The sequence below is a fragment of the Peromyscus californicus genome, unplaced genomic scaffold (genome assembly GCF_007827085.1).
Source record: "Peromyscus californicus insignis strain IS unplaced genomic scaffold, ASM782708v3 Scaffold_16__1_contigs__length_79575227, whole genome shotgun sequence".
Lineage (NCBI taxonomy): Eukaryota > Metazoa > Chordata > Mammalia > Rodentia > Cricetidae > Peromyscus > Peromyscus californicus.
Window position 1 is genome coordinate 77671420 of NW_026294458.1, and position 14537 is coordinate 77685956.

The 14537-nt window shown below is 44.9% G+C and overlaps 1 protein-coding gene across 1 annotated transcript in view; it reads left to right on the forward strand.

Moving 5' to 3' along the window:
- Pcp4 (Purkinje cell protein 4) overlaps positions 1 to 14537 on the forward strand; it is a 60648-nt gene that overhangs the window by 23641 nt on the left and 22470 nt on the right. Inside the window, exon 2 of the mRNA XM_052741321.1 lies at positions 4754 to 4805. Coding sequence (XP_052597281.1) covers positions 4754 to 4805 — 52 coding nt within the window. The remainder of the gene's footprint in view (positions 1 to 4753; positions 4806 to 14537) is intronic.

Consider the following 14537-nt stretch of genomic DNA (forward strand, 5'->3'; position numbering starts at 1 on the left):
TGAAGGTCTTGGTGCAATGAGCCTGTCAGGAAAATTACTTTCAGAAGTTGTGTCTTTAGACCACTTCTCTTGCCTTTTAATGGATACTTGGAATATATTATCAAAAGGAGCATTTAGAGGCACAGGCCTGGTTGATACTATTAGTTGTTTCAGTTCCTTTTAATTGAGGCTTCATTAAATTCTTATATGTTTTATTTTTATTAGTGAGCCTTGGCGAGGAAGGAAAACTTCATGTCTGAGTTTCATGAAAGGCATCTACAGATGACTAACCTAGAGCGGTGGTTCTGTCTAGGCCTCTCTGTCCTTCTATCCCCTCATCAAACTTCTTAGATATATCCTACCACCAATGTGGGGCTGAGCAAAAGGGGATTTCATGTTGTTCTTTTGAAGTCACATGGGCATTTAGCACACCTAATTGTAACTTAAAGTCCATATTAAAATTGGAGACTTTGAGGACCACATGGCCTGATGAACCTGGCGGTCTGGCTATTTATCAAGGCAACAGCAAAGCTGAGCGCAGTGTCTTGTACCACAGAGGGTCCTCTGACTCTAGAAGAGGTCTCTGCAGGTGACAACGGGGACATGGCTTGCACATGCTTCAAGAGGGAGCTGTGCACCAAATGAGGGCAGACCCGGAGCTGGCTGCTGCAGCAGGGAGGCTGACTTCAGTTGGTGAAGGAGGAAGAGGCTGCCAGTCTCCCAGACACTCATCCTATGGAACAGGATGCCATGTCTGTGGGGGATAGAGAGCTCCAGGGGATCCCAAACGTGAGTGTTTGATGAAAGTGATCTTGTTAGGATGGGATGGAGCAGGAGGTGAGCAGAAGAGGACCCAAATGAGAACACCTGGTCCAGTACCTTTGACAAAGTAGATTCTCCTGGGAGTAAATGCTGAGAGGTCCCAGGACACAGGTTTTGCTGTGGCTGAGGTTCCAGTACCTTTGACAAAGTAGATTCTCCTGGGAGTAAATGCCGAGAGGTCCCAGGACACAGGTTTTGCTATGGCTGAGGTGGAGGCTGCGTTTTGGCCTCCAAGGCAACACCCCTGCCTCCAGAAAAGGCAATAAGAACCCCTCACACACATCAGCCTCTCCTGTGCTTGGTGCTCACCTGAAAACACCCAGCCAGGTTTATGCTGACAAAAGCTATGAAAGGACATGCCCTCAAAACTCTGAGATACACTAGTGTTTGCTTTTCTGAATTATTCTGAAACAGTCTTTTCAATACTTGACTTGCATTGTGGTAATTTGGCAATTGGAGTGGTAAATTGAAACTAGATATATTTATACAGAGTGACCTGTCTCTGCTCTCTGCATGTGCTGATATATTGTTATCTGGACATCTGAGCTGGATGGCAGTATTGGCATTCACGATACCATTGAACCTTTTCTGATTTCCTAGAAAAGGGACAGAATTCCCGAATCTGCCAGGTTTGCCTGTTCATCGTGTTTGTTTCCTTTAGCACTCTAGGTAATTATAATAGATTACATCCTTAATGTTTTGTTCAGTGGGCAATGTAGTATCAAGATGATGATGTCATAGTTGGAGCTGTGGAGGATGGAGAGAAGAGCCAGCTCTTCTCTTGTCTTGGGGTAAGAGTGTGGGTGGAATGAAAAGGAGGCCTCTTTCATTAAAAATAAAAATTTCCTTCATTCTCCTTTAGAGAATGACCTTTGTCTGTTCATCCATTCACTCATTTCCCTGCCAATCCACTTATCTATCATTCATCTACCAACATCTGTCCATCTAGCAATCATCCATTAACCTATCCATTCACTCATCCATCCATCCATTGACTCATCCATTGATCCATCCATCTATTCATCCATCCACCAATTCACCTATCACCATCACCCACCCATCCTGTTGATCTACCCATTAAATGATCCATCCATCCATCCATCCATCCATCCATCCATCCATCCATCCATCCATCAACCCATCCACTTATCCATCCACAAACACCTCCATTAGTCTATCTATTTATTGATTCATCCATTTATCCATTGATCCATCAATCCGTTCTTCCAGCCACATAGTCATTTGTTTCAGCGTAGTTTAATGCTGGTACTTGCACTATATATAAACTTAAAAAAAAATCAAGCAACCATCCTACAGTTCAGCCTTTTGTTATTGGTCTGACCACTTCTTCCTATAATCCAAGTGTTCTAGATACGTCAAACCCGTGGGTGCCAATGAGGTCACATTGTTTTCCTTAACTGTGGTGGTGGCTCAGGAGACATGTGACACATAGTATGAAGAGACACTCCTGTGTAGTGGCTAAGAGCAGGACCTGAATGCCTGGCTTGGCATTTCATAGCTTTGTGGTCTTGCACAAAGTTCTGCTCTGTGTCTTAGGACACATTGGGTAAAGTGAGGCTGATGAAGCTGATGAGAACACATACCTCATTAAAGACACTGTCAGAATTCACAGAGTTGGTGGTGTCTGATGGCCCCAGGGCCTGTTCTGGACTATCTGCTCCTTAGTCCAGGGACACTTGTCACCCCATGTAGTGGGACTGTAAAGTAAACAGGTATGAGGACCAGACTCTGGGGATTTGGAAGCTTCTGGACACCCTCCACTGCACTCAGTCTTCCTTTGAAAATGTCACTGGGTCTTTGAAACAAGATGCTTTCAATGATGTACTTTTTTCTGTCAGGATCATTTTCTGATCTGAGACGGCATCTCCCATGACACCAATCACCTCCATTTTGTTTCCCTCATCCAAGAGCTGACATAAAAAACCCCATCTAAGAAATCTTGAAAGAATGACTCTTTTTCTTCCCTGTGCACATCTCATTCAGTCTTCCTCTGGTTTCTAAAATGTGACCTTTTATGGAGCTGGGCGGCATTTGTGGCATCTGAAAGGTATTGGTATTTAAGGCATTTAAAGCGGACGGGGCTGGGCCTGCACCCTCTTGGCACTTGCATCCCATTTACTTTGTCTTTATTCTGCCTTGAAAATCTCACCTTTCATTCTGCACAATTTCTCTTTTATCTCCATCCATCTATGAATTATTCAAGGGAGGTCTTGGATAGTGGGCTTGCTCATACCCAGAGTGGCAGCTGCGTCCCTGATTTGGGTGGTTCAATTTTCATCAGGAACCATGCATTTACCAGCTTTGTGTGACAGAGGACAAGAGGTGGCCTCACATTAAGGACAGACAAAAAGAAACGGCCATTTGATACCCGTGCATTTGCTCCAGGCAAGGAATGTGCTATCTGGTTTAAACTGAGCTGGCTATGTTACAGCCTTCGCCAGGTAGGGGATGAACGCCACGGCAGGAACAATTGATGTCTGGCTGGAGGTCTAACCCTGGCAAGTCTATCACTGTGGAAACTCAAAGGTTCCAAATTCAATACGAAGAAGGGGCCAGCTTTCTGTGAACTTCCCTGTCACCTCGTCCTCCCTCCCTGTTCCTTCTGGAGAGGGGCTTGTCTCACTGGGCGGAGCACAGTGTCTCTGGTCAGGTGGACGTTTGCTTTCAGCTTAGCAAGGGTGTGGGCTGAGGGTGTTGGTGATGTGCTGGGGGTTACCTTTGGTGTGCTGTCTGGGTAATCATCTCCTCAGGGCAGTAAGCATTCGCAGGACATGCACCTATACTGACATTCGCATTTGTCATTGACTCTGTTTACACTGATGAGAACCTGACTAATGACCCAAAAATTCCTTATGACAACATTGAGCACTGAAGGGCACTGATTCCCCTCCTAGGAGGTTGTTGGTAGACTGGTCTTGGACCCATGTGTGAACTCGGAAGTCATCATTACTTCTTGGGGTCACTTATGGTGGCTTGTCCTTTCTGGTGGCTGTCTGTCTTTCCAAGACCCCTTTACTGTGGTTATGTCACAGTGGTAATTTCTACAGGACACCATTGGCTCCATGCTTCCTACTGGCCCCATTTCCTTCTTCTGGAAATTAGAGTCATTGCAACCTCTTCCTGTCTTCTCAAATTGATGCTTCCTGACAATTGTCAAACACTTGGACCGACAAGATGCATCTTCCTCCATGGGTCAGAATAACTGCACAGACCATGATGAGCTTTGAAGAGACATGCTTTCTGCTTATATGTGTGTTGTGTTTCTCATATATCTTGAGAACTCTCAAGGAATCTCCCAGACTGATGCAAATCTAACCTTAAAAGTTATTTCTTCAGACTGAGTTTAATTAGGGATGACTAAAATTCACTATATACCTGAACAAAAATGTCAAAGAACAAAAAAAAGATATTAAAAATAGCTCATAATGTTTTCCATACTTCTTGCCAAACTGGACAAATGGAAATACCCAGGACAGACGTAGTCAATGATAGATAAAGTGGATCAGTAGTGGGAAGAACGATCAACATAAGAGTCCCTACAATTAACATAAGAGTCTCTTGTGCCTGGTATAAGAACAGAGTGGTGTGAGACCAGCCTCGGCAGCCCTGGGGTTGGCACATGGCCTTGGCTATTGTTCTCCTTTTTGGATGAGGTTGCGCTCAATCAACAGTCCTTACCATCCGGCTTTTCATGCAGCTTCTGAGCTGTGTTCAGCCAGCAGCGGACACTGACAAAGGAGGCGGGAGGCAGCTTCCATAGGTCCTGGTTTGGAGTCACTGTTTCCAGAGCACGGTGCTTTCACTCTCTAAGTTATAGTAACTCTGAACTTAAGGTGATATGAGAGATATTTGAATTAGCAGAAAAGACAAAAATAGTCCTAAATATATCTGATCATTTTTTCTCTTCTCTTAAAATGTTTTTTTTTTTTAGAGACAAAGTGCTGGAGCGACCAATGGAAAAGACAAGACACCAGGAGATAATGGTAAGATGGCAGGAAAGGTCCTGCTGCCTGTCCACCCCCCCTGCCTCTCCCTGGGCATGCATAACTCTGAACCACGCCTTCGGCCCAAATCAGCTTGCTATTTACACCTGTGCTTCAGTTTAGAGTGGCTTTTAGCAACTCACAGTGAGCCCTGTGGTCCGGCTTTGCAAAGAAAAGCCGAGCAAGCTAAATGTGATGCTAAGAGCAGTCTCCCTCCCAGAAGAGGACTCCCATTTTGGGCGACATGTTAATTACAATGCAAATATAGTTCTCTGCTTTCTTCATTAGGGTTGGTGAGAATCCACCCGGGTTGTTGTGAGGCTAAAATGAGATCAAATGAGATAAGTGCTTTGAAAACTGTGAGGTGCTCAGCTACTAGAAGGAGGTGGGAAACTGGCTTCTGCCCTTCAGAGCACTCAGAACCCAGCGCTGGTCTCAGGGGTGGAGCTGAGGCAGGAGTCTTGCTTTTACTGTAGAGTCACCCACAGATAAAACCATAGGGTGCTGGGAACATGCGCCTCCCTTCTCTCCAGGCTTCACTGGGAACAATCTTCAGTTGCGGGAATGAGCTTCATATTTTTATGGAAACAAAAGATTGGTTTGGAAGAGCTAGATTTGGGACAGAGGACGCTGCATAATAGTGAGCCACTTCATCCACAATACCTGGGGACACGACAGTGTTACTCTGAGGACACTAGATTCTGGATGTTCATAAATTTTATGAATTACAAAATGTGGTCTCCTTTTGTGGAAAACCCCTGCTGCCCCCACTAAGTGGTAGAGATGCTGGAGTCCACCAATCAAAGTGTGGATCACAGATGAGACTCAAGTGGAGAACATCCTGCTGTACTGTCCTGGTCAGGGCCAGAGCTGTGGAGGTGACAATGACCTCAGAATGGGTGCTGAGAAGGAAGGATGGTGGGTCTTCCCAAACCCAAGGGTGCCTCATTTTACATCCAGAAAATTTCTGTCTCCTGTGCAGGACTGAGGGAACATGTGGGACACTGGCAAGGAGATCAGAAAGCTGAGGAGAGAGCAGGAAGGAGCTTAAAAGGGAGGAGGAAGGTTGGAGCTATTGGTTTAAATGAGGAAAGGGTGTCTGTCTGTCACACAGAACATCCCTCATTGAGGCTCCCACTGATTTTCCTGGTCACAGAGTTATATCCACCTGTCAACTGAGGTTTGTGTCCACAGCCTCTCACAGCGTCAGGACTACAGTCTTTAGCATCCAACTACTCCTCAGGGTCACCAACTTGTTACTATAACTTCACTGTAACCTTAAGAGTGCCAGAAGATCTCACAGACCTTTAGTGCATCTTGGCTTAGCTGGTGATGGTTTCTCTTCTGGAAATGAGAGTAGAGCAAGTTTTAAAAGTTTGCTTATCACTAAATAGGAATAAACATTCTACCTGTTAATACAAGGAATTCTTATTTATGAAAAGCTCCTATTTTCAGAGTTCGAACATATCTAGTGCAAAGAGCAGTGGGGTTTTACATCTCTTGCTAGTGTGTGGCCGACAGGGGCCGGCTGAGCTTCCCTGCCTGCTTACTGTGTCTGTTGCAATGCCTCAAGATGTGCAGCTTCTGGAAAATTCCACCATGTACCTGGGAGAGAACATGATTTTAGGAAGGGAATAAAAACCTTTTATGATCCAACTGCATCTTTTATAATATCTTTTATGAGATTGTCCCTGGCCCACACTTTGAGCCTGTTCCTGTTCCAGTATGAGCCCTGGTTACCTGAGTAGCCTGGAGCCTGATGATGAGGCATGGTGATGGCTGAGTGGGCACCAAGCTCTCCTATGACCCATGCTGCTGTGTCCTGGCTTTCTCCTGCCATGCCGTTGGTCCTTCGGGGCATGTCTGCATGCCTGGGCTTTGTACCCACAGGCAGGATTGGCTTTTATGAAGGATGCACCTTTCTGCCATTCAAAAGATGGAATTTCTGCCTGCTTTAAAAATACATTTTTATTATTTAATTTTTTAATTATTTAATAATTATTTAAATTTTTGAATTAAAAGTTGGTTCTCATCAGTAGACATGGAGCAAGCCTCTCTTGGAGGTATAAAAATTAATCAAATGGAAAAAGTCAAGATGCTTCGAATAAGGCCTTTCATTACATAAACCTAGATACTAAAGGAGATTTGCTTCTAAGTGGCAAAAAGGAATCAGAAGTTATTTGATAATTATAGGATAATGGCACTATGTAAATCCATATTATTATAAACAAAATATACCTTACTTTGAGGAAAAGCAGTTCTTACATATATTTGTATATGATACATTATTATATTAGTAAGCCTTTTGGAGGGTTTTATCTCTAAAAATGAGCAAAGACAATAAAGGCTAGCAGTAGTCCAGAAAAGAGTGCACTAAAATGTTCCAGAAGTAGGGTAGAACCAATTTCCCTAAAGAGTCCAAGTTACTCAACTTCTTATTCTCAAATTCCTGGGTCTTGGAATTTCTGTTTTAGCTTAATATTAAATCACATTAAAATTCAACTTGCTTTACTCCGTCAGAACAATTATCAAGGGAGATCTATTATGTTAATGTATGTTTCCTGTTAATATCAAATGAAGCTGCCTACACATGTTAAAGGAGCAAGGACCCATGAGAACAGACACATGCAGCATGGAACACGGAAAGACTATGAGAGCCACAGAGCACAGCGGTCCTTCATTTTAAAAGCAGGATTTCCCAGTTCTATTAGCGTCGACAAGCCAACATGCTATTGTTCTAAATATGGATTTAGTTGAGGCCTCTGTTTGAAATATAAGGCCGTGACAACTTTGGGAGTGACCTGTGGGTCTTGGAATGGTTTGCATCAGGAAACATGGCTGTCTCAAAGCTTCAGAAGGGCATTGCCTTCTGGGCTCCACTGACACTATGTACTTAAGGCTATCCCTAGAGGGCTCCTGGCTAGGGATAGATTTCCAGCAATTCTTGCTGTCGCTATCATCATAGCACCTACTGACACAGAATATGACACCTATCCATTTTTTTACTGTCCTGGACACCCCCAAAGTCTTCCTCACTCTCCTGAGATATCAGCTCACTGAAGCCCAATGTCCCCCGTGTTTCAAGACTTTGTACAGTCATTTGATGTAATGTGGTAAATTTAAAATTTTAATTTAAAAATGTTTATTTTTATTGTTTTTAATTATTTGTGTGTGTGTTGGGAGTTGTGCACATGACTGCAAGTATCTGCAGAGGCAATAGATCTCCCTGGAGCTAGAGTTACAGGTGCTTGTGAGCTGCCTGATGGCGGTTCTAGGAATATAACTCAGGTCATCTGGAAGAACAGTAAGTGCTCCTAACCACCTCGCCACCTCGCCAGCCCATGGTTGGCAGTTTTGTTGTTAATATTAGTATTATAATTTCTTTGGCAAGTATATGTGCTCTTGTGTGTGCAAGTGCATGTGTGTGGAGGGCATCTTCCTCCACCTTTTTTTTTTCTTTGACAGAATCTCTCACAGCCTGGAGCTCACTGATTTTGCCAGGCTGGCTGACCAGTGAGTCCAGGGGATCCACCTGTTTCCATCTCCCCATAACTTTGTGTCCATGACTACCACCAAGCCTCGAAAATTCACATGGGTCCTGGGGATTGAACTGTGTCTCTCACACTTGTTCAACAAGGACTTTTACCAGTGGAGCCATCTCTTCAGCCTGGGCACTGGAATGTGGGTGACCTAGAGATTTCCATGGCTCTATGGAGAGAGCTCCCGGGCTATCTGCTGAATCAGGCCCTAGGAATCACTGCTCCTGATGTAACTTTCCACTTGAGCGAAATGAGAGTTCATGGCCCCAGTGACAGATCTCTGTAGTCTAGACAGCAAAATTAAATCCAAACATATTTATAAGCACAGATGCTGTCTGAATGCACACAACTCATTATGAATCACCTATTTATTCTTGCAAAATGCTTTCTCTTTCCTGGGTGTTTGATGTGGAACCTGATGCAGGTCACTCAGACAGACTTGGGTTAAGTTTCTGTAGTCACGAATGGAAGAGGAGAGACAGGGAGAGAAGAGCTGCTTCGGGGGGGACTTCCCGTCGGAGGAGAGATTTGTGAGTAATGACCCTTCTGAAAGGCTCTGCTGCTTGCCCAAGCTAAATTGAGTTTCTAAAACTAGGACAGAATTCTCCCGACTTACTGAGCTATGATGAATTGTTTCTAAAGACAAGGCAAATAAACCCACATGATTCGAGAAAAGAGCAGCTCCCTGCTCTGAGGGGCAGTGTCGTGTTACTCCTTGGGGGTCATCCTAGAGCTGGGGTTTCTTTAATGAGAGTGAATAGTGCAACACAACCTGAGGCTCATCATCCAGAGGTGTGTCTCTTCTTTGTGTGAAGTTTCTAGGAGCTGTGAGGACAAGCAGGGAGAAGGTGAGATTTTCCCTGATTGCGTGGTCACTGACAATGAAGGGAGCGCTCTGTTATATTAGATTCTGTCCTCTTTCTATTTTGAATACAATCCAAATAATAGGAATTCAAGTTTATTTTACCTTTACTTTTGAGAGAATCCACCCACTGGTACACAAGAGAATACTTCTCTTATTTTTCTGTTATCAAGTAGGTGGGGAGAGTGATTGAGGACCCACCTTAACACACACATAGACATGTACACTACCATTAAACTGAGTGTGAGGGCTCACATAGGAAATGGAATTCAAATATGCATGCCTCCTGCACTTTGCCCTTCGTTTTAATGTCGCCCACTAGCCATCAACAGTCTTTTCTTTGTTCTTGGTGCGTGACAGGTTATCAAGACCCACATACTGATGTGGGCTGATGGTGCCGAGGATCTGTTTAACCCATCACTGTTTGATTTGTACAAGCATGGGGTGAGGGGTCACCCGGGCAGGGGTGGGCAAGAGGTGACAGAGGGCTTATTCCCACGTTCAGGAGAGAAGACCGTTGCTGGAAGGTGCTGCCGGGGTGACGTGCATTTGTGTCTAGAATGGCTGGCATGGAAGGCATGAGGAAGAAATGTGATTTCTGGGAAGGCTCTTGAGTGTCTGTGACCCTGGATGCTTCTATGAGTCATGTGTCTGTGCTCGACTTTACGTAAGGCACGGAGAGGGGAGGGACAAGCTGCCTGGGATGCAGTTTTGGTGTTAGGAGTCGGGGAGGATGGGGGGAGCATGTCAGTGCATTTGGAAGGTGGGTGGAGACTGGACTTCCAGCTCTCATCAAGGAGCAGACTCCACAAGCTCTTTGGAAAGGGACAATGACAACATCAAGCACACCTCAGAAACATGTTGCTTATAAGGCAGACTGCACCTGGCTACGGAAAACTCCCCTCCATGAGGTCATCCATTTCTACCGTGTGCGACATCTCCCAGGCCATCGAGTCTTTTCCTTCTCTGCCACCGTAGTATACCCTGTGCTGCAGAAGCCAGGAGCCCCTGCAGGAGGACTGGGAGTGCAGCCGTGCACACCGCAAACACAGCGAGCATTTGAGGTGGAAATCGAAACACGCTGGTCTCCATCTAGGCTCTCCTGCTGTATTTCCTTCTTTTTTTTTTTTTTTCTTATTTGAAACAATCAATTTACATGCACACATGCATACACACATACACATGCATACGCACACGCGGACACGCGCGCGCGTGCACACACACACACACATACACACACACGCTGAGAATTTCTGAAACTCAGAGATCAGTCTTTTGTGCTGTTGGCTCTGAGCCCTCTACAGAATCTGTATTCTAGGAGGAAGGGATGGATGTCCAAGGTTGCTTCTAATATTGATCCAGATGGAGAAAGAATGAAATTGGAATTGCTTATTAAGCCAGGCCTTTAAGCCATCAGGGTCTGCAAGCAAGCCTGCTTCAAGTGTAGTATTGTTGAATGAGTGGCTGATTCTGTGTGAAGGTTGTCTCAGGGATTAGTACTGACTGGGTTTATTGCCATCAATCTGAGTTAGCAGAATGACTTCTAAAAAGCTGTTTTGCCCTTTGGGTTGAGGAATGTAGTGACTTTGATACTGGAGAAACTCGATGCTTCTCTTCTTTGGAATGATCCGACATGTTGTTAACTATGTGGAGGGATGTGCTGGCCTCTCATCCTCCATCCTTCCTCCTCTTCCATCTTTGTTCCTGTTTTCCTCCCTTCTTCCTTCCTTCCCTCCCTCACCAACTTCCTTCCTTGTTCTCTTTCCTTTCCCCCTCCTTTCTTCCCATCTTTTCCCTTTTGACACTGAGCATTGTATAAGAGGACCAGGCCAGTTGAATATCAAGCCACATTTCACATCATATGTGTTAATGAGAATCTGAAGTGATAAATGATGCTCAAGAATGCTGTTGGAGATCTTTCTAAGCCCACAAAAATATCATGACCTGGGAAGATATTGACCTCTGCCCTTTGGAGCTCTTTCCCAAACAGGAGACAGAGCAGCTTCAAGTTCCACTTATCAATTGTTTGGTCAAATGAGAAAAATGCAATAATTTAGATATCTTAATGGACTGTCATCTGTAGCTCTAGGGTTGGGCATTACCTCTGTCTATGAAACAGCACATGTTTTTAAATGAGCTGGCCAGTTTTGTAGACAGAAGGGCTATTGAAAGCAGAACAGATGGTGACTTGGTTGCTTTAAATTTCATTTTCCCATACGGGTCAGAACAGAGGGGACCTCTCCCCCAGCTCTGTACCCCAAACTGGCCTGCAGGGGGATTTGACCATTTTCTCTCTTCTCATCTGAAGTCAGATGATGTCTTAGCTTTGTTTGTGATGTGGATGGTGGCATGCTGGTCTAGAGCAGGCACCCTATCCAGACCAGTGCCTCCTCTGTGTCTGAGCCTACAATTTGTATGGAAATGGTGTTTCCTGTGTGCTTGCAAATCTCTCATTTTTTTTCCTGGTAGGTGAAGCAGTCCTAATCTTATTTAGAGAATTGATTTTTGCAGGCTGCAGTTTCCCAGAGGTGAGAAGCAGTTTGTGCTCCAGCCTGGGCTATGTGATAAGGTGGTTCAGATGAGTAAGTTTCACACTAGGGAAGTTTGGCAGGGAGCAGCAGGCATGTGGGAATGCTGGGGCACCCTGCAATGTCAGCTCTCAGCAGGTTGCAGTGTCTGATGTACTTAGAGAGTGGGTCTCCCTCATGGGCTGGACCTGTGTCCCCAGCTAACTATGCAGGATTGGATGGAAGCCTGGCCACTACAGTGTCTCTGGGGGTGGATGGAAGCTGGTCCATTCTAGTTTCAGGCTCCAGAAAGGAAAGTTCAGAAATTATAAGAGAACACTCTCTAAATACACCTTTGGGGAAAGCCCTTGGGGACTGTTGGGAGCTTATGTAAATTCCTCTCAACTAAGTGACTGGTTTCTATAGCATTCTCAATGAATAACAAGTCAGTTTCTGATCAATATTAATTAATCATGAAGACTTGGCTCAATATTTTTGCTCTATCCAATCAAGAAGTGGTGTATTTCACTCTTCTACAATCTTACTCTCCCCTAAAAGGGAGTTTCCCTGATTCAGAAAGTGACCAATTTTCATTAGCTTTAGGCAGGCTGAGAACCAAGTAGTCTGTCAATCATGTTTTTAAGAATTACTTCAAAATGAGATGGTGGAGTCTTTGACCCTATGCTAAAATCAAGCCCAGTAGACTAGCCTCCCACACTATGGCTTTGTCTTATAGGTGGCAGGGGTGGGCAGCTGTCCACACACCTCTTATGGGCACCCGGATTGCAGAGACCATGATAACTACACAACAGGCTTTGTCTTGAGAGTTCCGCGAGTCCACCCCAGCTCCAATTCTGGAAGGAACAACCCGAGCATCCCTTGTTTAAAAATGATTAGTCAGAGCATCAAACCACATCATCTGGGTGGAGGTGCTTTTCACAGCCCTGCTGTCTGCTTATGAGGCCAGCTCACGATGGGCATCATATCCAAATTTTATTTTTAAAAATCCAATTAACCATACAATACTCATTTCAGAATCTATTTTCATTGTATCACTGCTAAGTTGCTATCTTGGTTCAACATACAGATAACTAGAAATTTCTTGGCATTAACAATTAACTCAAGGACTTGAAATGGATGGTGAAAATGGTTTGTTATTCACTCAGAACACTGCACCCAAGTGTGCAGCTCAATAAATCCAAACCCTGGGGTTCCCTTTGGATACCTGTGAATCTGCCTGAACCATGCAAAACATCACCAAGTGGACTGCATGAGACTCTGTCTCAACAAACAAACAAACAAACAAACAAATGAAAACAATCAAGAGGCTGGGGAGATGGACCAGTCAGTGAGATGCTTACTTACACGTGCATGAAGACCTGAGTTTGGATCGCGAGTATCCGTGTAAAAGTTGGGTGTTGCAGCATGTGCCTGTAACTCTGGCCCTGAGGCAGAGACATGGAGATCCCTGGGGTTTGCTGGCATGGCCAAATTGGTGAGCTCCAGATTCATTGAGACACCCTATCTCAAAAAATAAGGTGGAGAGTAACCAAGGAAGATAGCAGACACTGACCTCTGGCCTCCATATACATGTGTGCACACATGCATGTGCACCTTCCACACATTGGTGAGGATGCACATGTGTCATACACATTCACACACTCACACACTCGTGTTGCAGTGGTGGAGTTGGTAGGCATACCCAGGCTTGACTGGGTAACTGGAGAGAGTGCAGAGAGGGTTGCCGCTGAGTTAAAGGAAGCAGAGAGGGACACCGAACTTCAAGTCTGGATACTGATTCTTTGGCCATTGATCACACATAGGTAGACAAGACACTCACAATACACCCTGGTGCTCATAGAGCTCAGGGTCAAGTTGATCCCTACACGAGCACTCCCTGTCACATGGAGGGGACTCTTCCTGAAGAGGTACAAGTGGCTCCTAAGCCAGAATCGAATGCTCCTCAGACAAGAGCTTTCCCAGAAGAAACTGAAAAACTCACAGAACAGGAATACATTCAGCAGAGGAAAAAGCCAAATCAAGGAAAATGGAAGGGAATATTAATTGGGTTCTCATTAATTTCCCAAATGAGGCACAGAAAGCCTGTCTGCTATTTTTATTTTAATGAGCTTGGCTGAGACTCCTGGATCCCTGTAGGTGCTGGATGGGGCTTTATCTGATTTCTCGCTTGGATCACACCTTGTGGTAGATTAAAGATGGCCGCTAACTATTTGACACCTGGCAGAGTTTGCATCTGGATGGGTTCTGTAACTCGGTCAGACCCAGAAAAGAGGATGCACATTAGTTTCTGGGCCCAGCCTCAGAATTGGCAGCTTCTGTTTTCCTGCTTGCGAGTCATCCGTGGAAAAAGCCAGTTGTCCTGTAAGAAACGCAGCTACCCTGGACCTCCAGGCTTTGAGGAGGCCCAAGCTAGTGATATGGAGTAATCTCATGTGTGAAAACCGTCTGTTCACAGCTACCCCAGCCATGGATGAAGAGCCATGGTGAAGAGTGCTTCAGAAGGCCCACTTGGCTCCTCCCATCTCCTCCTCTCTCCCTTCCCTTCCTCCTGTCCTTCTACCTTTCTCTTCCTTCTCCTCCCCTCTCTTATTTTGAATTTCCCCTCCTCTCCCCATCCTCTTATCTTTCCTTGTCTTGTTTTACTCTCTTCATTCATTCATTCATTCATTCATTCATTCATTCACTCATTCATTCAATATTCTCTTGTCTACTGTGTACTACACTCCAATCAGAGCTGGTGATGAAATATTGTAAGAGAGCTGTGTGTGTGTGTGTGTGTGTGTGTGTGTGTGTGTGTGTGTGT